Source organism: Sinocyclocheilus anshuiensis, unplaced genomic scaffold, assembly GCF_001515605.1.
Source record: "Sinocyclocheilus anshuiensis isolate Anshui unplaced genomic scaffold, SAMN03320099.WGS_v1.1 scaffold364, whole genome shotgun sequence".
Classification (NCBI taxonomy): domain Eukaryota; kingdom Metazoa; phylum Chordata; class Actinopteri; order Cypriniformes; family Cyprinidae; genus Sinocyclocheilus; species Sinocyclocheilus anshuiensis.
In genome coordinates this window covers 826,950-851,107 of record NW_015555735.1, presented here as the reverse complement: position 1 = coordinate 851,107, position 24,158 = coordinate 826,950, and the positions used below count along the sequence as shown (strand labels likewise).

The 24,158-nt window shown below is 38.6% G+C and overlaps 1 protein-coding gene across 5 annotated transcripts in view; it reads left to right on the top strand.

Annotated features, from left to right (window-relative positions):
* The window catches only part of LOC107673071 (nck-associated protein 5-like), a 36,330-nt gene that overhangs the window by 9,473 nt on the left and 2,699 nt on the right, over positions 1-24,158 (top strand). For 2 of the 5 annotated variants that reach the window (XM_016466512.1, XM_016466509.1), the window contains exons 2-11: positions 17,595-17,723; positions 17,806-17,874; positions 18,029-18,067; positions 18,325-18,444; positions 18,790-18,879; positions 18,959-22,074; positions 22,775-22,910; positions 22,993-23,068; positions 23,431-23,730; positions 23,883-24,031. In XM_016466512.1, the coding sequence (XP_016321998.1) occupies positions 17,604-17,723; positions 17,806-17,874; positions 18,029-18,067; positions 18,325-18,444; positions 18,790-18,879; positions 18,959-22,074; positions 22,775-22,910; positions 22,993-23,068; positions 23,431-23,730; positions 23,883-24,031 (4,215 nt within the window). In that variant the 5' untranslated portion in view covers positions 17,595-17,603. Of the gene's footprint in view, positions 1-10,544; positions 10,967-15,552; positions 15,858-17,594; positions 17,724-17,805; positions 17,875-18,028; positions 18,068-18,324; positions 18,445-18,789; positions 18,880-18,958; positions 22,075-22,774; positions 22,911-22,992; positions 23,069-23,430; positions 23,731-23,882; positions 24,032-24,158 lie in introns of those variants that run through there. The other 3 variants (XM_016466510.1, XM_016466511.1, XM_016466513.1) reach the window with 3 other exon arrangements.

Sequence of the window (24,158 nt, the reverse complement as noted above, 5' to 3'; positions counted from 1 at the left end):
ACGGAGAGGAAGATTCAGGAGGTGGGGCGATTCTTGCGAACCTTCTGCCATGGCCACCAGGATTCCTGGAACCAGTTCCTGGGCTGGGCCGAGTACGCCCAGAATTCCCTGCGACAGCTTTCTACTGGTCTCACTCCCTTCCAGTGCGTGCTCGGGTTCCAGCCGCCACTGTTCCCCTGGTCCGGGGAGCCTTCTGATGTTCCGGCGGTGGACTACTGGTTTCGGGAAAGCGAGAGGGTCTGGGACGCTGCTCATCACCATCTCCAAAAGGCAGTGCACAGGCAGAAGACGACAGCGGACCTTCGAAGAGCTGAAACACCCACCTATGAACCAGGGCAGAAGGTATGGCTGTCGACTCGGGACATCAGACTGCGCCTGCCCTGTAAAAAGCTCAGTCCCAGATTTGTTGGCCCTTTCACCATCCTGGAGCAAGTAAACCCGGTCACTTATAAACTCCAACTCCCCTCACAATACAGAATTCATCCCACGTTCCACGTATCACTACTCAAACCTCACCATGACCCTGTCTCTCTCCCCACAGAGCCTGGCCAGACGGAGGAACCCCCTCTTCCCTTGATCCTGGATGAAGGCTCGGTCTACAAGGTGAAGGAAATTATGCAGTCCCGGCGCCATGGTGGTCAGCTGGAATACCTTGTGGACTGGGAAGGATATGGACCCGAGGAACGCTCATGGGTACCTAGGCTCCGCCACCACCCAATCACAACGATCCCTCTCACCTGAGTTCTGAGCACCAGCACCTGTCACTAATCATGCACCTCATTAACCAGCCTGCATAAAAGCACACACCTCAGACACCCTCACTGTCCGGTCTCGTATACACGTAGAGGACTCAATGACTTTGCTACTGATTTCCTTTGAATACTTCTTGCATTACTTACCTCCTGTGTTCCTCCTAGTGTCTCCTCGTCTCCAAGTGTCTCCTGTATCTCCTAGATCCCGGATCGCTGAGGTGTGTGCTTCCCCCGTATACCTTCCAGCCTCAATCAAGCCAAAGACTCGGATTACTCCACTCTCCATATCCTTTGCACTCTCTCACGGACCCTTCCCTCACCATCACTTCCTCCGGACCCGACACCAGTACTCACTGTGACCTAATAAACTGTTTTGTATATAAACTAACCTGTTGTGTCAGACCTCTTCCGTAACACACCTATTGCACCTTCGAGGAAGCACCGCAGAAAATAGGGAAGTGAGCAGTTCCTTAAATTCAAATGTGAAACTCTAGAGTTTTTAGCTTGCACAGTTTCATTCGTGCTGCGCTTGGTCATCTAAACATGGCTCTTTGGACAATTAGGGCTGAGGCATGAAATTGGACCTTTGGCAGTGGCTGTTTGGCTCTGAGAGCCTCCATATAATAGGGCAGCCTGATTGGGGCCCAGTAGTCGTGCATTAGTGTGAGAAAATGCAAGCCGTCATTACAGCAGCATCTTTCTTGTCAACATAAAAGGCTAAAAAGTGTACTGATGGGCCAGTGTTGGCACAAAGCATGTTTAAACTCCCTCCAGACACGCAGGCTCTCGTCTTACCCATGCTGGGTTATGTCTGTTATCAGTTGTCCTTGCTGGCGCATTTCCCCTCACCCTGCTCCCTGGCAAACAGTTACCATGGTTATGGATTGGGGATCATATAAATTCAGAAAACTCATCAATTACTCTGGGATGCTGGAAAGATATGCCGTATACACAGCAGGGGAGTGGGATGCCATCTCCCCAAGACATTACTACTGTTTTCACAAACACTGCAGAAATTTGGATGAGCACAATTATTCTTGCAGCATTCTCTCCTTCCAGTCTTTGTTGCGTTTTTTAGGTGCATAGTGAGGCTTTCTTGCAAATTCGTACCTGTATTTAACACATTCATGTATATGCGTGTTTGACATGATGCTCATTTTCTGTTAATTTAATAAAATGTCTCTGATAATTTAGCTTTATGACAAGGCAAGGTTAGTTTAGGTTGTAAAATGTCATGTGGTGCGACTCACCAAAAACAGTGATATTTATGAATTAATAATAAAAAATAAAAAATAACTTTTTATACTTTCAAATAATATTGAAAACTTTGAGGATATACTTTGAGGATTATTAAGATGAATGGTCACATCTTTTCAAGGTGTAAGGAAAATATATTATTTTATACTTCATGGTAACACCACCTGACATTTTTAGTAATTAACACAATTTTAGTATTATTTATGTACTATCATAATATTTATTAATATTTTGAATTGTTATATTTATTTTAGTTTTTTTCGTAATTTAAAAAAAATCGCTTTATTTCTCAATTTTAGTTTTAGTAATTTTATTTGAATTAGTTGCCAACATTTTTGTTTTTTAATTTTTTTAATGTTATGCTTTTCATCTTATTTATATATGTATTTTTTTTTCATTTTAGCATTATTTCAATTAACAAATGACTGTTAACTGTTTTTGTTAACAACATTGGCCATAGTGCTGTCAAACGATTAATCGCGATTAATCGCATCCAGATTTAAAGTTTTTGTTTGCATAATATATGTGTGTGTTCTGTGTATATTTATTATGTATATATAAATACACACACACATGTATATATTTCAGAAAAATATGTTGTTTATATATTAAATATTTTTATTTATAATATAAATTATATGAATATAAATATAGGCATGTAAATACATGTAAATATTTTCAAAATATATACTGTATATGTGTGTATTTATATATACATAATAAATATACACAGAACACACACACATATCATGCAAACAAAAACTGTAATTTTGGATGCGATTAATCGCGATCAATTGTTTGACAGCACTAATTGGTCATTAACTCATTTATTTAATACCAGAAAATGGTATAAATTATTTAGTTTTTAGTACAGATATTACATTTAAACATGGCAAATGTGTTTTAAACTATTAAACTATATATATTTTAATGTTTTTTTTTTCCTTTCTTTATTGTGGACATTCCTATATGTCATTGACCCGTATATGCGTAACGTATATATTATTACAGTGGGTTTGTCAAGATTACATTCCTGTTACCTTCCTGTATACTTAGCCAGTAACATTATCCTTTGCGTTGAACAGTGGTGCTTAGTGAACCTATCAGCGGTGACCTAGTGAAAGCAATGCACCATTGCAAAAATATATGGATTTATTTTGCTTCACATTCACACTGCAGAGAAAAAAAAGCGAAGCAAACATTTGCTTTGGTTTCTCACAGTGTGCCAGTCTTCAGCTGCAACAAACATTCAATTCATAGTTTTACTCAGCGGAAATATGCTTTGGAATGTGGCCTTAATCAATTCAAGCAAACCAGGTCAATGGCACATCCTGTTTGGGGAGAGAGGGGATAAATGTCCACGATTTGGTTGGGCAGAAATGAGAGTCAAACAAACCTAATCATCAATGGTGTAGAGGGGGGCAGTTGTACAGCACCATACATTTGATATGGCAGGGGTCTCTTTTTTCTGGCACAAAGAGGCTACAGTCACAGACCCCCGTTGAAAAGCCACACCACCACTCTGTTTGAAAGCCAGGAAAAATGGCCTCACGTGCTTTCATTTCCCTTCTTTTTTCTCTCCAAATGAAAGCGTTGGCGGTTTAGGATTCAGTGACCTTTAGCCCGTTAATTACGCCAACTATTCCCTCGAGAGGCTTACCAAAGCTGATGTATGTTATGTTTATGTTAAATATGCATCCTGCCCTTGGTCAGGGTCACTTCTTTTAAAACACCCACATTATCAATCTGGCTCATAAGAGCAGTCGGTTATCTTTGCAACCTTTTTTGGTCGATGGAATTCGCATATTTATGTAGCTCAGAGGATTAATGGCAGGATGGAAGTACATGCAGAACACATTAATATGATTAAATATGGATTGTAGCATTTCTAAGTGGGCAGTGCATCAGAACAAAAGAGATTATCCATATTTCGTAATGTAAATACAATGAAAAACAACACTTAAAAAAATCAGTCAATAAAATCATTAATAAAAGTTTTTGTTAGTGTTAAAACAATAAGATGCTTTAATTTAGGCAATGTTTTTGGCCGGCAAAATTTACGTATTTATGAGGGGTAACAGCAGGATGGAAGTACAACCAGAGCATATTAATATGGTTTAAATATGGATTTTTACACATGTTCTTTTTTTACATTTTTAAGTGGACTGCATGTGACCAAAAGATGTTATACATATTTCGTAACGTAAATAAAACAAAACTACGCCTTTGTTTTTTTTTTTTTTACAAAATGTCAACCAGTAAAATCATTCATATTTAGGTTTGTTTATCTCTTTTAAAAAATAAAATCATTAATAAAAGTTTTTGTCAATGTTAAATCAATGTAATCCTTTAAGGCATCACAGCTTTTTTTGGCCAACAGAATTTACTTATTTTTGTACTGTAGAGGACTAAAAAACTACTCTATTAAAAAATCTATCAATAAAATCATTAATAAAAGTTATTTTCAATGTTAAATCAATGTAAAGATTTAAACTAGGCTTCACAATGTTTTGGCTGACAGAAGTTAGCTACTTATTTATTATACTGCATGAGGACTAAAAAAAAACTACACTTAAAAAAATTGATCAATAAAATCATTAATAAAAGTTTTTTGTCAATGTCAAATCAATATAATGCTTTAAATTAGGCATTACAACCTTTTTGGCTGACAGAATTGAATCGCGCACCACATAGGACTGAAAAACTACACTATAAAAAAAAAATCAATCAATAAAATCATTAATAAAAGTTTTTGTTTAGGCACCACAACCTTTTCTGTCAGACAGAATTTACTAATGTATGTAGGGCAGAGGTTTAATGGTGGGACGGAAGTATGAGCAGAACACATTAATACGCTTAAATATATATTCTTGCGTTTCTAAGTGGACTGCGGCCACATGTGGCAGAACAAAAGAGGGAAGGCAGGGAGCTGAAATGGCTGTGCGTGCGTCCCAGCTGGAACTTGCCGGAGGGCATTCGCTTTGAGCCACGGCGCCTGGTGTCCAGATGTTTAGTGGCTGTGTCCATGTTCACTGGCTCTGCAGTCTGCTGAAAGCCAGGCTTCACTGCACTTTACTGCAGTGCCGGCACGGGGACACCGGCTCGGCCAGCGCAGCTCACATGCCAGTCTGTAAACCAAGCGTATAGCCCACTGTTTTATTATGCCGAGCTGTTTATTTTACAATGGAAGAACATTTTTCCAGGTTTGTTAAACGTGTGGCTTTTTCCTCCCCTTTGTTTATCAATGGAACCCGATCCTGACCCTCCCTCTTTTTTTCCCAATACAGTAGCCAGGGTGACATTTAGTCAAGGTGGTAACCATGACTACAAGATTATTCTGCTTTGGCTTTACCAGATGTCCTTGTCCCGTAGATACAGTGTTTACTCGTGTGTTTGTGACCTCCAAGTCAAATTTGCTTTGTCAGGCGGGTTATTTTGTCTCGGCGTGTTTGTACAGTTCATGCTTGTGTGGTGTATTTGAAATGCAGTGTTCATTGAATTGATGCGATTTCCATCTAGGAGGATAAATGCTGTTAGATAAGTCATTGTTTCTTGCAAGAAGTCATGGTTACTCAATTTTCCGTTTTTACCACTGCATAATTGTTGCTGTAATACAGAAGATGTGCTCCCTGCGGGGCAGAAGGACCGGTCAGTTTAGCACAGTGGCGTCTTGCCCCTCCTTCTCCCCCTCGGACTAGTGTCACATTTCTAAAAGGTGGATCAGCCCCTCCACCTCACATGGAGTTCAGCACATTACCGCCCATTAAGCTGTCTCACTCTCAATGGGGGCTTTTTTTTGCCATGAGCCTGATTTATTCCTTTAATCCTGAGTCACCCAAATGCTTTGTCTGGCAAATGGAAGTGGACCAAACACTAGCAAATGTCTGTCGCGAGGATTTTTTAATAGGGATGCACCGGTATTAAAATTCACACCGATACCAATAAGCTGATTTATGTTTTTCCATCATATTTTTCATGTGGCAGTAATTTAAATCTTATTATTATTATTATTATTATATGGTAGTACTATCTAAAATAAAAACACTAAAATCAGTTATTAAAATATAGTTTCAAAGCAATGTTGTGCCTAAGTTAAAGCATCACATTGATTTGACGTTAACAAGATGAATTATTAATGATTTTATTAACTGATTTAAAAGATAAAGTGTAGTTTTTTGTTTTGTTTTATTTACTTAATGAAATAATATTTATTTACATATATTTACAATATTAATTTATGCAAATATATTTATTCTAATATCTGCTCAAGGAAAAATTCAGTTTGAATACAATAAAATATTTTATATTATTATTATTGTTATATGGTAATAGTACTATCTAAAGGAAAAATACTAAAATCAATTATTAAAATTAATAGTAAATTTCAAAACAATGTTGGGCCTACATTAAATGCCTAAATTAAAGCATCACATTGATTTGAAATTGACCAAATTATTTATTAATTATTAATATAATTATTATTACTGATGTATAATTATATATAATTATTACTGATTTTATTAATTGATTTCAAAATTGTTTAGTTTTTTAGTTTTATTTACATTATTATTATAATTATTATTATTCATAATTATCTATCTATCTATGAAGATATAGATACACTACAATAATTTTGTATGATAGATAGCCTACTACTAATAACACAATAATACCATTTAATAAAAATAATAATAATAATAATAATAATAATATATTGGCTGAAAATGGATAGATACGAATTTAAAAATAAATAACTGATGTAGTCTAATATATTATGCATCTTTTAAAATATTTTCTTATCAGTTCTTTCTGTTCTGTATCTGTGGAATATAATTGTGTTACCAGGAAATCTCAATAACATCCTTTTCTCAAGCGTTTCATGATCTCCCACACAGAATCCAAGATTCCCTAATCAGCTCTATCAAATCTCGATGTTGTTGTAGTTATGTAACATTTGCGAGCTCCAGATATTGCTCAGTCAGGCTCAATCAACAGTCTTGAAATGTAATTGCCTGCATTACTTCCTTTGAGATTTTCTAATTAGGCCAAATGTCCAGCTGTGTTTAAGGAGATGTAGTTCAGCAGAACTGTTACAAGCATGTTAATGTCACTTGGCACCTGGGGCTTACAGACGCTTTCAAGTGTGCTCCACTTTGCATGTCATTGCTGAGTAGTGAATTGGTAACACATTGGAAAGCCAAGACGACCTCCCAAAAAGACTCTGCTCTGAATTTCTGACATTTAAGACCATCATGTCACAATACGCCTCATTATGGATCCGGATCATTGTATGTAATGCCGTAAGTCTATCCCTCATGGGTGTTTAGAGACGTGAAAGTGGAGTTTAAAGGATCACAATGGCCCTTTGTCCAGAAAGCTCTCACCCCTTGACTGTTGACTCCAAGGCAACATGTGACCCCCTTGCATTTGGGTAATTTCATCCAATTTGGTTGTCTCATGTGAAGACGCTAACACTAGCTGAGGTGGAATTCCTCCTACAGGCATGCACATATGAATTAGTGTCTAGCAGGGGCATGATCTGAGGTTCATTCACAGTCAGGGACGAGCGTTTTCAGCCCTTTGGCCTTGTAGACTGGCCCTGTAGCCACAACTCTGAGATATTTAGATAAGCTTTTAGTGCCTGCAAGAATTTTGTTGTCCTTTGAGCAAAGGGATTGTTTTTTAATTTTTTATTAGGGGAGGGTTACAAAAGTGTCAATCTCCTCTCACGTTACCAGTAAGTATGTATACATGCACAGTTATAATTGAGCTAGAGTGAAGTTGAGTCTGTTGGAAGTATACATGGCAGAGTGTGTAATCAAGCTACATCCATATTATCTAGGAGGCTTAGTCACAAAACCCAGACTGGTACAATTTCAGTCATACTAGTTTGACTTAAAGCTTTTTATAATTAGACCTAGGTTTACTATGTACATAAACGAGATATTTTCAAAGTTGACTAGTCAGTGTGTTACAGTAAGTATACTTCCCTAGCTCTGGCTTGTGGACTGTCTGCGTGAAGTAATTTTTGTCAACATTACAGTTCGCCGATGTCTGTGCTAGGGCTGCACGATAAATCGAAATGGAATCGAGATCGCGATTCGACAGAAGCTGCGATCGTCATGCGTATCTTACAGTGAAGCACGGTTCTGTGATCAGCAGTAAATCTCCATCCAAAGGCCAGAGGGCGCTCTCGCGCTGAAACTCCAAATACGCCTCACAGAAGAAACCCAGAAAATGCCTATCGCTGCAGCTGAATAAACAGAAGATTCAACTGCTTTCATTGATTCAACGTGACTAAAAAACACACGACTACGGCAATATACGGTTTATCGGAGTTCTTATTATTATAATTTTCATTAAAATAAAGTATATTTATAATGCAATGCCTTTATCACTGCTTAAATACTATGAAATATGTTGCGTGCCTTATTCTGTGTAAGAAGCCACATCATCTCACAGAAGGATTTATTTCAAACACTCGACTGACGTTATGAAGTGAGTTTGGAGTGAAAATATGTTATTAAATGTGGTATTTTCACATGCTTTCAGATGGAGCAGCATTTACTTCACAGAGCCGTAGTTAACTGAGAAGCTATGCAAACAGCTTTCATAATCGCGAACGATTTCTTCGATTTCATAATCGCAATAAAATCGTCTGCAAATTTTTTTTTTTGCGTAACTTGTCAGTGAACTACGGCTATGTGTAGTAAATTCTGCTCCATCTGAAAGCACGTGATGATGATTTCCTGCCGATTACAGAACCGGCTTTACTAACAAAATGCGCATAACAATCGCATTCGATTAATCGTGCAGCCCTAGTCTGCGCACACCATCCGCGTCCAGCCCAGGACTATTGTGCATGTGTGAATGATTTGAGCGCTAGAAAAAAGTGGCCCACTAAATGCATCTGTCCATGCTTATGGCCAGAGTAGTGTGTGAGACAAAGCAGAACATGGAAAATGAAGTAGCTATACCTGAGCTTTTATAAATTGTCGTATATATCCTAATATGTCTTAAAGGGATAGTTCACCCAAAAATTTAAATTCTGTCATTAATTACTCACCCTCATGTTGTTCCAAACCCGTAAGACCTTCGTTCTCGTGAATGGTGGCGAAGACTGACTGTAAGAGAAGAAATTGTTGAATAAAGTCATTATTTTTGTTTTCTTTTCAGGCAAAAAAGGTATTCTCGTAGCTTCGTAAAATTAAGGTTGAACTACTGATGTCACATGGACTATTTTAACGATGTCCCTTTTACATTTCTGGGCCTTGAACGTGTCAGTTCCCTTGCTGTCTATGCAGAGTCAGAAAGCTCTTGGATTTCATCAAAAATATCTTAATTTGTGTTCCGAAGATGAACGAAGGTTTTACGGGTTTGGAACAACATGAGGGTGAGTAATTAATGACAGAATTTTCATTTTTGGGTGAACTAACCTTTAAGGATGCCCTGTATATTTAAAGCTGCAGTCTGTAACTTTTGGTTACTAAACAGAACTGCATGCGTGTTGCGGAAACAACATTGTAGCCGGAGCTACTTCTCTCTGTTTATGTCTATGACGAATCACGCAGGTACTGGGCTACTCCGCAGCGGTACCTACCCGAACCAGTCTAAAATAGTCAGAATATAAACATTTATTATAGGTGTACCGTAGGGATTCTGGATAAGCCAAAAACACGGTTTGGAAAATGGATTCATGGTGTACTCGCTTATTATATACATTTTGTTAATTTTGAACACAAAAATGTTACGGACTGCAGTTTTAAGTTGGTGTTGGGTTTGTGTTAACATAAAATGCTTTCAAAAACAGCTAGACAGAGCGCAACTGAATTGAAGTAAACTTCATTTTTTTAAATTTGAGACTATTTTAATGCGCTTATGGCAGAGCGCTCCATAAAACAGCACATGTGATGTATTGGCCAAAGGCATCTGTCTGAATATGTATAGCTAATGTAGTGTTGCTTTTTTTAGTTTTCAGATCTTTTTTTTAACTTGTTTTCCAGTAAAAATGATCTTATTTATATCTAAAAATTTCTAAAACAAAATAATTTTAGCAACACTGCATTAGATATTATTTTCATAGATGGTATATTGAATATTTGTATATTTTGTCTTCCTTCACTGCAGTGTTACTTTTGTGTTATTCATATACTATAGCATTTATTCATGTTTTGAATCAGCTTTTTTATTTGTATAATTTCAGTTTAATTTTAGTTTGAGTAATTTTGTTATGTTTTGTCATTTTATTATAAATATTTCTATATAGTTTTAATTTATTTTTATTTCAATTATGTATCTGGGACTTCTCTTTTTTCCCCCTTAGACATTTACATCTTTGGCAGCAGTGTAATTTATCCAGGTCAGTTTTTGGCCATGCAGCTCCACACTGACTTCCACAGTATCTGCAGTTGCAATCCAATCAGTGCAAGTCTGATAAAGCAGTCTCAATCCTCTTAGAAAAGAAGCTCCTGCTCCTTGACAAGGGGCCGGGCTGCCTGGGTAACTCCATTTTCTCCCCTGCGCTCGTTCGGATATCCGTCCTTGTCCTCATCTTTGTTCGGGGTGCCTTTTTGAAATATAACCCCCTCTCTTTTTATGGCCTCTCCAGCAGTTGTAGAGTTAATGTTTAGCTGCAGCCGTTGGAGGAGGGAGAGACACTCAGAGGAGAGGTGGGGGGCTGGCCCACAGCTGTTGTAGTAGGCTGGGTCTATTGGGGTAGGATGCCTGCCTCACACTCCCTTGAACAATGGGAGGACATGGAGGCCACTGCAGACGGCAGAGACAGTTTCCTCGCACTTGCCCAAGGACAGGCACTGTACTTTCAGAATAACGTGAGGAGGATTTCCAAAGAGAAACGTTAAAAAATTGGCGTTTGCGGATCCTGCTCCTACCGTGTCTCACATTTGCCTTGTATGGGCTGCACTGAAATGCCTGGGATGCTCTGACTGGAATTAAAGGTAATTTTATGCATAGCTGTTCGCAGCGCTGGTTTTTAGCCACGACTGAATCCCGTCTGTATGTTTCTCCCTGTATTTCAGTGACTTGTGTTTGCAGGCACTCTGTCAGGAGTGTGTTTCGTGATCAGATTTGGCTTAGTATGGAATAACTCATAAGCATTTATCCCTTGGCAAACAGTTTCACAGCAGTCTACGCGATATATTTTAGTACATTACCTTGCTACATTAATGTTTTTGAAAGCTGTATGATGTTGCAGGTAGGGCATTGATGATTCTGTATGCTAATCAATCAAAACGGTTTGCTTAAGCCGGCGTAGCGTGATGAAACGACCCATGCAAGTTTTCCTTGTCCTGGAAAACAGCTGATGCCATTTTTAAATGGACTATTAAAAAGTCTATTGCATCGCCAACTAGGTTAGAGAAGCAGTTGCATGCTAAAATGTTAATAAACACAAGTCTGTTTGCATTGGATCAGGGACAACATGGCTTACATCCTTCATTGTTTGGGTGTGAGTGATCACCTTATTTAACTCCAAGCCGTCTTTAAGTAATTGAGAATTAGATTGGAGTTCATTCACAGTTAGTCGGCGAATCCAAATAGTCCTTGAAGGAGCTGGAGCTTTTGCTTAGTCCTCTTTTAAATGTGTTTAGCTAGCTCATGCTGCAGTCAAGGCCGTGCAAATGTAGACAACGTACTTCATCCAGATAGGTGCACTGCTGCAAAGGACAACAATAGTGCATGAGTCTGCTGATGCCTGCGTGGTAACTTTGCTGAAAGCTACTGAAAAACGCGGTTTACCTTTTATGTTTTGTGCAAAATGGAGGACTAGAGAGTGCATAAACGTTTTGGGGGGCCTTTTCTGTCACTGATGCAACAGCCCGAGTGAGTGGACGAATAATCTTTAAAGCACACGGAAAATTGCAATGGAAATCTTTACCCCAGCTGCATAAACCTGCATTATTAAAGATTTTATATATTTAATGCCACATTCAGGAATAGAAGCTGCCTCGCCGTACTTCAGAGACTCTTTATCCCTGGAATAATTTACATCAAAGAGAAAAAATAATGCCCTTAGGGACTTGATGGAGGGTCTATATGCTTGTTTGCTTTGCCACAGAGTGCTTTTATTCATTATGACTCTATTCACTGCTTTTGCAGACTGTGTGTTTCCTCTATCTCCGTGATTGATCATTTTATCAGCTCGTAAATCATGTGAAAAGATCAATAATTGGGTTATGAAGGTGTCTGAGGGCTCTGTGCCCATTGTGCAGGGTGTGAATAATCAGAGACTGTCTCTGCAGATGCCGATTGGCTGCTTCTTAATAACTCCTCAAGTGTGGGGGATGGAGGCGGAGCTCCCAGCACATTTTGGAATCCCATAGAGCCCTACTTCTGTTTGATTGCCTTCACACTGGCTTTATTCCACCCCTCCGAGCGATCCAGGGCCTCCCCCAACATCCCCTTTCCCTTTTTTATCGACACTCTTTTAAATCCTAATTTGCATTATTCGAGATATCATTCGCAACTGTACAAAGTCACCCCTCCTAAAAATGCAAAATGACAAGCGGATCCATGGCAGCCGATTATCCATTCATGGTTTATTGGTGAGGCCCGGTGAAAGAAACATGGATTTTTTTGCACAGTGACACAAAGGACTTAATTCAACTGGCTTGTACTAAATATCTTTCAAGAATAAGAACAGATTGTAGTATTAATTACCAGTTTCAAATGGTTTAATATTGCAGCCATCCATTTTGTTTTTGTAATTGCTGAAAGTATATAAATTACATTTATTCGAAGGCATCTGGTTGGGATTTTCTGCAAGTCTTGACGCGCTTCTCTTGTTCAGGTAGGCCTGTAAATGAATGCCTGTGGTTCACTGCATGATGGTTAAAAATAAATTTGACATTGTGTACAATCTAAGTCTCCTTCGTCCTTCTTCCTGATTAAATAGACGTTCTCCTCTACATCATTTGATCAACCTCTCAAGAAGCTGTGTCCTCTACATTGTCAGATAAGAGCGGCTCTCTTGTGTTTGATATATCCAGCAAAAGAGACAGTGGCCTCTGGTGTCTGACTCCGCCATGTTTTGTTGGAGTCTCGTCTCAGAGCATAGCTTTGATTTCTAGTTTTAGTCACATTCTGTAGACTTCTCTCCTCTGGGCATCATACCAAGCCAGTGACTCAGAAGTATGTGAGAATCTAAGTCCTACCAGCATTAACAGTAGTCTCTCAGAAGCTTAGCCTCAATAAATGTACTGCTTTACAGACAAATGAGTTTGGGGCCCTGTTTTGGGTGCACCACAGTGCTTTATTGCTATGTTTACTATACAGCATATCAGTGGATTAAGGGGCTTGCATTGTGCTTGAGCGCTGCCAAGAATCCTGTTGGCATGGGTGCATGTTTGCCTCTGTTTTTGCTTGTCCCTAAAACTGACTCCACTATGCTATGGTATATAGAGCAGGGCTATAACCATCCTAGGATATTATGGTGGATACATCCACCCCCAGTGTTCAGAATAGTGGTTGATCAATATGGATTTTTCTATGCATGATTCTTCCCAAAAATGTCATTTACTCACCCTCATGTTGTTCCAAATCTGGATGGCTTTTGTAGAACACAAAAGGTGAATTTATGACGCATATCTTGTTCAACCTTTTCAGTGTATAGCGCTGTTAATATTATGCTGTCATGCTTCAAAATAACAAAAAAGTCAAGTCACGTTATTTATCGCTTTATATAATACAGATCTTTTCAAAGCAACTTCACATTAATAAACAGCAAAATAACAGTGTTAATGTTGTAAAATGAATCAGTTCTGAAACATTCAATTTCAGCTGTAAAGCAGCTTTACAGAAGATAAAATCGTCATTATTCAGCTCAATTTAGTTCAGTGTTGTTTCTATTCAGTTCAGTAACTGTCAATGATACAAAAAGCACTATAAAATCATAGAGGTGGTCCATGATTCATGCATTATAATAACCATTTTGTAAATGAATCATTCATTTGTGTTGCATCTTTTAAATGAATTCGTATATCAAATTCACAATAATCTCGATAATTTCTTCGTGATTTGGACTAATCCTGATCTTAAGTTCAACTCACTGATTCAGTGATCTGCTTGCAGTGGTTAACAGCTCACTGGAGGAGATGATTGTTAGTGAATAATGTTTTTTTTTTTGTCTATTTGTTACACAGAAGCATCCTATGGCTTTAGAAAACTTTTTGAATGTAGTACACAAGACATATATGGACAACTTTTATAGTGTTTTTTTTTTTTTTGTAATTTTGGTGCTTGACAGACCTAGTCCTCATTCACTTTCATTACACTGAAGTTTGGTTAGTGTAAGCCTTTTTGCTCTTGAATAAATAAAACACAAGATGAGGATGAGTGATGACAGTTTTTTTGTTTCATGTATTTAATAAACAAAAGATCCCTTTAAAGATCTGGGTAGGTTGTCACGTGTGTCCAGCAAAGAGCAATATAACAGTCTGTATGCTGCAACCTTAAGTTTAGGGCTAGATGCAAACTGATGCTAATCTGCTTTGATCCTTACAAGAGCACAGAGGATTAGCCCTGTTCTATTGGACACAGTACTTCAGTTGTGTTTAAGAAATGATTTTACTGTTGAGACCATTAGCCCTCGGGACGTCTGTTCTCGACATCATGGCTATAGTTCAATGATACAAGAGCATCACCGCAAAATGTTCGTCACGATATGAGTTCTTATCTGTCGTCTCAAACACAGGGAATGTTTCTAACAGCAGTGTGACTAAATCATTTTTTCCATCATTCCTGGTCTTGGAGACACCATGGAGCAAATGTTTGGGTCAAACCTTGATAATTGAGTGCCGACTCAGTGGTGTGGTTAAACCATGTGTGGTAGTTCTTGACTGAAACTAAAAATAGTCTGTTTCAGTCTTGTCTAGATAGAAGGAAGCAGTCTAAACTGATTTTAGTAGCTTATCAGTGGTGGCTATGGCTACTACTAAACATATTGTAGAAACTTAATTTTCTGTAAAGCTGCTTTGCAACAATTTGTATCGTGAAAAGCACTATACAAATAAACTTGAACTGAACTGAACTGAATTTAGACCTGAAGCTGAAGATGAATGCACATTTTTTTTATTTACTTAATTTTAAACCACTGGTTTAATCGACCATCTTGATTCCGTGTTGGTTAGTCCAAACATCTCTTAAGGAATGTTGGATGTTGTCTCTCTGGAGGCTTTTGAGGAAGGCCGAAAAGTACAGTAGCGCTAGAGGGGAATTTCTTTACTGACAGTCATCTCTCCAATGACAGTATTATCATAAAGACTCCAAAATAGGCTTTTGAGGCTCTGTTTCACCAGAATCAGCTTACTTACCCATACATTTTTTATTGCTTGCAAGTGATTCATAGATGAAAAGGAAAGATGATCGAGGCTGGTGGTGATCCTCTTGAGATTTTGCCCAGCCCTGGCCTCCAGCATTCGGAAAACTGTCAATCATTAACAAGATGGGGTATAAATGTAGAGACATGATGACACAGTTCTAGCTAATCCAGTATTGCAAAGGTTGTGAAACCAATATGTCATCACTTACGCATAATATGTAGATTTAACTTCCTTGTAGCTCGCGATCATCTTTATCACACAACTCTTTTAGACAGACATGAGGACTCAAGCGTGACACAGTGAAATCCAGAGGGATGTTTTATTTAGGTTTTTCTTTTCAGACAAGAAACAAGAGTGCAAACCTGGAATACCGGTTAGTTCTAGTCATCTAGCTGTATTCACCCTACAGAGGAATATCGTATAAACTTGCTTTTTAAGGTATAAAATTTTAAGGTTTAAAATTTCAAGCTTTTTGCTCAAGGCATTGGATTTTCACTATATTCATTTCTTGGTGAGTTTTTGGTTATTTTATTTTATTTTTACCGTTTTACAGTTTTACTGTTTTACTATTTTATTTTTATATTTTATCATTTTATTTAATTATTTTAAATAGATGATTTATATATTTATTTATTAAACATTTATTAAACATCTGGTACAATAGAAGTATTTTATAGGACAATAGAACTATTTAGAAATAGAAATATATTTATAGGATTTCTGGATTTGTAGATGGATTACATTTTGGATTTTAATTTTGATCTATCACTTATGTATCTATTTTTGTTTTGTCAGTCATTGTGGATAAAAGTGTCTTCTATATGAAAAATGTAAATGCTTCCGTTCTGCACGGCTTAATGTGTGACAGTTACGCTACACATACATCTTCCTCTATCAGAAGGCTATGCCTTGTGTCTTTGTCAAAAGAGTCTGTCATGTGAAAGGAGCCTCCTGGCACCGCAGGAACTACCAACTCTATAGTGTGGCCTGGAGCCTGTCGAATAGTGCCATCTTTACTGTTAAAACAGAGCAGTATTCACTGACCCGGTGCACCCTGTCAACCCTCTGATCCCAATAAGCCTTGTATTCATTTACTTCCAGATATGGAGTTTCCATTTAAGCTATTCACTCGCAAAGAGTTAGATGTCTATAGATAAGCTTGCTACATAAATGAGCACACAGAATGCTTAGAGGATCAATAATGAATAAGTCCCATGAACATATTGATTTTCAGATTCAGTTTTGCAGTGATAGTCCATCCGCTGATTACATCCGGTGTTCGTTTTGAAGGTCAAATTTATGGTATAGTGCAGTGGTGGGAATAGGTGGATGAAGGTGACTGGAGGTTACTGTTATGGTATAGTTCAACAATAAAGACGTTTACATCAACAAACCAGCCATCAAAATCAGGAGACACAGGAGAAGCGTGTTTAAACTATATTTTGGTATCACTGAGATTTTGAGTTGGAACAAAATGTTATCCAATATATTTTTGGTTTTTGGATGGTAAATGTTACTTTTTAATATAATTTATATCATGTTAAGTAAAATTGGGTAATTTTTAGTTTCTAAAAAAAGTTTTAGTATTGGCCAGTATATTGGTTAATGGCTTTAAAATGTAAATACTTAATGGTATGGGCCTTACAGTACATTCCTACATTTAATAAAGTAATGTCTTAATGTGCAAAGCAAAATTGGGGTAATGGTAAAATTCTTAGTTTGCCAGGCAGGTTTGACCACCATAATTTTTTTAGCGCACACTAGAACGTGTTTTTTCATCTAAGTTTAAATGCAGGTCAAGAGGATCTGATTCTGTGCCCCAGTCAGTAAGTCAGTAGGTCATGAATCGGCATGATGGCTGGAATCCTCTAGTGTTTTCAGACCTCTTCCGTCTAATCCCCTCTGATGACACCCTTAAAGTGAAGATGTGTCCTGCCAGGGACTCAAGTCCTGCTTATTCACTCCCAGCTGTCTCAAAGACTCGAGATTAAAAGGCACACCGCTGGTGTGTTCTGTAACAACTCTTAAGTACACAAGAATGTTTGGAAAGTTGATTTACAGGTTTGTTTAACCAGTTGTTTACAATATGCAAACACGGGTTAAAACAAGCAAGAATCTGAAACTCTTTAAAGGTGGAGTGTGTGATTTATGCTTCATTAGCACACCAAAGAGAATTGCATTAATAATGTGTCTTCAAACAAGCTTCGCCAAACACTCCTCTTATCTTCAATCTCTTTCTTTTTGTTAGGTAGAGACTATGTCGGAAGAGGCCCAAAATAGAGTAGATGAGGACTTTGAGTCCGAGGAGGGTGATCTGGAGTCCTATCTAGAGGAAGAGAGTAGCAGTGAGCTTCTGGAGCGAGTGAGAGAACTTCAAGTAAGTGCCATATACTTTCACTAAGAATAAAGTTTTGTTTACTTCCTTGACTTACTGTTTAAACTGTTCTATTTTTGTATAGGCCGAGAACTCTGCCCTTTCATTAGCAAACGAGAGTCAAAGAGAAGCATATGAACGATGCTTGGACGAGGTGAGTTCCTTTCCAACCCTTCCTATGGAGATTTGCAATGTTTTTGCCTAATGCAGAAGCCAATTAGATAGTCAGATGAAAAATAAAATAGTCCTGAAAGTATTTTATGTTTAATAATTTATTTATTTATTAATTTAAAAATGTTTATTTTTAGGTCGCCAACCATGTTGTGCAGGCTTTACTCAATCAAAAGGTAAAAACTTTGAGGTTTTGCATCAGGAACATAGTTATAAAAACTTAATTTGAACTACAAAGTCTAAAGAGTTATTTTATATTTAATTCATATTTATTTATGAAGTATTATTTATTATAACTTATTGAATTATTAAATTCTGGAATAATTTTAATATGTTTAATGTATAATGTTGGTTGTATATTTTATAAGTGGTGTACATATTCTAGTCATATATTTTTAAAATGTTTTTTAAAAGCTGTGGATTCTTCTTTTAGGATCTCAGAGAGGAATGCATTAAGCTGAAAATGCGTGTGTTTGATCTGGAGAGGCAGAACAGAACACTGTGTGAGCTCCTGCAGGAGAAACTGCACAGTCAATCATGTGTACATCAGCAGGTAAATGATTAAATCCTTCAACATACGATGACAAAATGTACAGTGCAGGTCCGATTTTAGTTTAAAGTTTGTTTTTCACAAAACATTCTTTAAAGTCCACAGGGATGTGCTATTAGTTTTGTTTGCAAAATGAAGAAAATGGCTCAATTAACGTCTTCCTGTTTAATTTGCCTGGGCTGCTTGGGAAAGCATTTTTTCCATTTAACTACAAGGAATTTGTGTGTAAACAGGCAAAAAAAACCTTGTTGTGCATGCATAGTTGTGATACATGAGGCGTTTTGCATAATCCAAAAATTGATTCATATAATAAGAAGCTTAAAGCTTAACTGATGTGTCTTATCAAAGCAGCCAGGACCCTGTCTGGAGCACATTGGCGAGCTGCAGCACAGTGAATCTAACAAACTGATTGAGGCTCAGAGGAATGCACAGGCCAAGGTAAGAGCCGTACACAAAGTCTTTGTTGAATAAGTCTTGTATGACAACTTTACCTCATCCCTATGATTTGGTTCCACAGGGAAACAGCGAAAGTGCGCAAAAGTGCATACCAGAGACCCAAGGCTCATCCACGTCCATGGAGGCCATGTCCCCATTCTTGAAGAAGAAAGCACACATTTTAGAGGTCCTCCGCAAGCTTGAAGAAACAGATCCGCTTCGGTACCATCGTTCTTCTGGCATTCCCTCAATCTGTGACTATAGCCAGGCTCTTGCCTCTAAGGAGGCTGTATTAGCCTGTAGAGACAATTCATCCAGGTGCAATGCACCCAAAGCACATTGTTCCCATTCCTGTCCAGATGTTTGCACACATCAGCATTTGAATGGAGGAGAGCACAGCAATGTAAAATGTGGTAGTTGTAGCACATGCCTGATGCTGTCCAATAAAGATTCAGTCAGCTTAGCCAAGAGTAGCCACAATTGTTGCACTTCAGCTCCCATTACCATCGATAACCTCAATCTGGCTCGGCCCGATTTCCAAGAGAACATGGAAATGCAGAGCCTTGTGAAGCCTACCACAGGTACAAGTGAACTGTTTATAAATAGGACATCTGGAGATATGTCCATTCTTTCAGCAGAGCAAGGTCTTAACCCACCGAACGATCCCCACTCAATAGAAGTCCCTGAATTATACTCAAGACTAACCATTTCAGAAAGAGATCAGCCCAGAGGGTCCGATCACGTGTTTGTGGAAACAAGAGACAAGAATAGGTTATCTGACCTTCTGCTTGAGTCTCAATCCAACAGGTCAAGCGGCAGCACCTGCAATGAGACGATTTGTGACGATAGCACAATTGATGTGGCGCTACTGGACTCGGACTTGAAGCACTTAAACTCTGTAGTGCCACAAAGACTCGAGAAGGAAGAGTTTGCAACAAAAGAAGACCCTGACTGTGTCTGTCGAGCCAACGTAGCCACCTCAAAGCTGCCTACTCTCGGACTCAAAGACAATTTACAAAATGCGCACTGTGAGATGGACAGCAATGAATCAGTCCACAAAGGTCTGTTATTTTCTCCGAATGAGAATCATACTGCCTCAAAAGTACTGGATGATATCTCCGTCCCTGTGAAAGACACCCCTTCCGATCCTCAGTCCATTAGATCAAAAGTTGCGGTCAGCCCGAATCAAGTTTCCTGCCTTAGAGAGGTCAAGGCCTCACCTTCCAAACTGCTCAAGTTCCTTAAGATACCCACTCTTGGAGAACGTACTGCAGTACCTGCTCCACCTCGTCTCAGTCCTCAGTTGACTCGTAGCTCGAAGATTCCTTGCCGGAGCAACAACTATGAGGTGCACAATTCCCCTGTATCCACGCGAAAAGCCACCACGACAGAGAGGCAAAGACAGCTGCCCCCTTCTAAATCGGAGTCACACTCTGCTCCAACTTCTCCACCCCAGCCTGATGATGTCCCTACACCATTGCCAAAGGACCTTGGCTGTGGTATCCCTAAAACAACTCGTGTAGCCAAGCCTACACAAAGTTCTCACATTCAAAAGACTCCTCAGAAAATTCCACACTACGAAAATGTCTCTGACATCTCCAAAACGTGTGGCACCGATGTATCCCAGCTGCTTGGAGAAGTGAGCTCATCTCTTCAAAATTCCAGCCCGGTTAATGAAGGTGCGAAAGAAAAGCAGACGAAGTTTGGTATAGAGCGACCAACGAATCTCAAGCAGAAGGAGATCTCACCAGAGTCTGATTCTTCAGACCAAGAGGACAGCTCAGATAGTCCGGTGTGGCATAAGCAAGTCAGTCATCGCAGTCTGCCTAGTCAGTCGTCATCCCAGAAGGCTCAGAGTGGGATAAGCACGAGGTCCAGGAGCCAAGAGAAAAACGAAATGGTAGATAATGATTCACAAAGCTCCGAATCACCTTTTAAAAAGAACGATCCACCGCCTGTTCCTAAGAAATCAGTGATTGGTAGACATTCAGGTGAATCAAGTCATTCTTTTAAAGAACGACTAGCTGCACTTGGCAAGTTGAGGAACCCAGACGAGTCCACAACTTGTCCTCCACTTGCAGAGAAGAAAGAAATTCAGTCCGCTGCAAGCATACCAACACGAACCACCGATAAAAGCAAAATTGCTGACAGAAACTCTGATTGTAAGTCAGGAGAATATAGACTTGCTAAAAATACAGATTCCATTGAGGATAAATCATGCCATTCAGGTCATCTTGATGGTGCTATTTCAAAACAACAAGCAGCCTTTCAGCATGTTGAGCAAGCTGTCAGGTCTCTTCCCTCTAGCACATTAGTCTCCAAACTTGAACATGAATCCTCTAGAACATTCTCAGCCAAGCAGGAGAGCCCAAAGTCTAAGATGCATCCACCATCTACTAACCTAGAGGCTGCACAGGCTTTGCGGAGCTATGCTAAGATTACGGCACCTCATAGCCTTTCATATAATGGAAAAAATGTCGCTGGTCTCCATAGTGGCAGCCCCAATAAAATCCCCCTCAAATCCCCTACTAAAACTGTGCCACCCTCTATGAACCGAGATGGGAAACCTACTCAAGAGTTTCAGCGGTACATGTCCAAATCTGAGGACAGGAGCCACCTCAGGGCAAATAAGAAGAAGAATTCTTCCTACGGAGAGAGTCTTCCTCCACCACCACCAAGGCCAGTAGAGAATGTTGAAGAAAAAAGGCACTCTGCCCCCAGTCCACAGTCTTCTATAGAGCAGAAGGTCATGAAGGGCATTGAGGAAAATATGCTGAAACTGCAAGAGCAAGATAAAGGGCAAATGGTTGAGGTCAAGCAAAAGGCTTCCAATGGAATTGCCAACTGGTTTGGTCTGAGAAAAAGCAAGCTTCCCGCTCTTAGCCGTAAACCAGAAATGTCAAAAGCAAAAGATGACAAAAGGGAATGGAAACTCAATATATCATCTGTGGGCAAGGATTCCAAGGGGGCTCCGAAGAAAACCGAGAGTGAGAGCCTAAACATTTCCATGCTGATTGAGAAAGCAGAGGGCTTGCATAAAGCTCTTGAAGAAGAGCGGGCTTATGTGAATGGAGTGGCCTTGGACCGACAAGGAAAGGGCCATTCCTGCGAGGTGGTGATGGACCAAGCCCAAGGCCAGCTGTCTGTGATGTACAGAGGAGTGCCATCTGACAACTTCATGCAGCAACTGCTAAACCGGTGAGTACAAAGCAACTTATACAATGTTTTATTTTGATATTTGTTTTATAGAAAGATGGCACAAGTACATATTTCAAACGATAAAAAAGAAAGAAAAGTAGTTTGTGACATTTGGTTTGGCTTAACGCAATTAAATGTCATTTTTATAATATATTCAGTTATATTCTCAGCTATTTTGTTCCAAGACATATTCTTTTAGTGTATAAATCAACCCACAATAAAGCTACAAGTCAAAGGCCAAATTAATGACTTAAATCCTTAATTCCTTCATCTTCAAGTGCATAGTTGTAGTGCAGGTTTGCAGGTGTTGAAAGTTAATTGAAATAACTGATGAACGAGTGAGGTGAGAAAATGTGCTTTGAGACTTAATTGGAATTTGACTTGTGAATATCAGCTGGGAATCCGCATTATCATAGTGGCTGGGCTTCTGCACATGGTTTAATAAATTAGAGGTAAAGTTTAACCAAAATGTAAGAATGTACTTGCATTCAACCAAAAGGTTTTTTTTTTTTTTTTTGGTGGTAGATCTCAAAAACAATTTAATAAAAAGCTCCAGAAAGGATGATATAGTTATAAAAGTAGTCCAAAGCCATACGATTGGTCTCTGAGGAACAGGCTGAAATATACTAATATACTGTACAGTAGACAAACAATAAATGGTATTTTCAAATCAATTTTATTAAAAAATGTATTCCATAAGGGTTGATGGGAAGGACACTGGTAGCATCAGCATGGCACATCGACGCCTCTCGTTTGACTGTAAATCCAGACCTGTATTCAATCACCAGAGCGCTGGCATTGCTGGTCAGATAAGAAGCAGTGATGACATGGAAAAGGTAAAAATTGAAATTCATGGATATAATGCACATTGTTGTTTTGAAAGTTCTTAATAGAACTTTTAATGGTTTTTTTTCACAGGTTTCTGCGTTACTGAGTAAAGACGTCACGTCAGATGAGAACCTGGCTGAGACGATTCATCATGAACACTTTGCAGGTAAGGCATGATCACAATGCATGACGTAATGGTTTTTAATGTTTCTAGAGGCAGGAATTTCAATTGGTTAGCATGTAGCGACAAAAACGGGTTTTAACTTGTCAATGATGAATAATCTAGGTGCGTCTGAATTTCTGTGGCAGCAGCTGTATGGCAAACATTATCTTGATGTTTAGGGTGTGATCCTGTTATATATGTGAAAATATGTGTCCATGTGTAATTTAAATAAGAATAAAAGAATATAAAATGTAGGAATAAGAATGAAAAAAGTAATTTAATTATAATAAAAATTTATATTATTTTATTAAGCACAATCATTCGTATATTTTAAAATATATTCTATTCAAATTCCTCTCTTTTAGGATCTGGAATCTCCACACACACCCTTGACAGTGGCATTGGCACCTTCCCTCTTCCTGACTATAGTGCAAATGCTGGTTGCAAAAGCATTCCCAAAGGGAAGGCTCATGGGGAGATTGACCCTTCTCATCTCCAGGGAAAACATAGCTCAGGGATGAAAATGTCCCACAAGGCCTGGACTTTGGAGAGAGAGTTGTCATCTTTAGAAGAGGATTATATGGGGGGTCAGGATATGGATCATCACACTGGCACTTTGGAAAACAAGATTCCATCCAGCCAGATCGCAAACATCATTCATGATGGTATATAATACTTTTTAACCGTCACTTAAGGTTAATCAGTTATGTGAGTTTTCAATGTAGAAAAATTGTACATTGATTAAGAGAAAGAAGTTCCAGATGGTGTTTTTTATTCTTTATTTCTCAGCTTCGATTGATTGATTTATTTATTTCAGGCACTGATATCTGTGGAGCACCTATGAAATTAGGCCCCACAAAGAACTGGACTTTCCCAAACCTCAAAGCATCTGCAGAGCCGTCTGAGGTTTATCTTGGCGTTGGAGACGGAGTGGAGCCAGTGAGTCATAAGACTTCATTTAAGAGGGTGAGCATCACTTTAGATCCTAGTGTCACCCAACAGGACAATTACAATAATTTTTTTTTTGATTAAAACTATTTATGTACACTACCATTCAAAAGCTTGAAGTTGGTATTGCTTTTTTCTTTCTTTT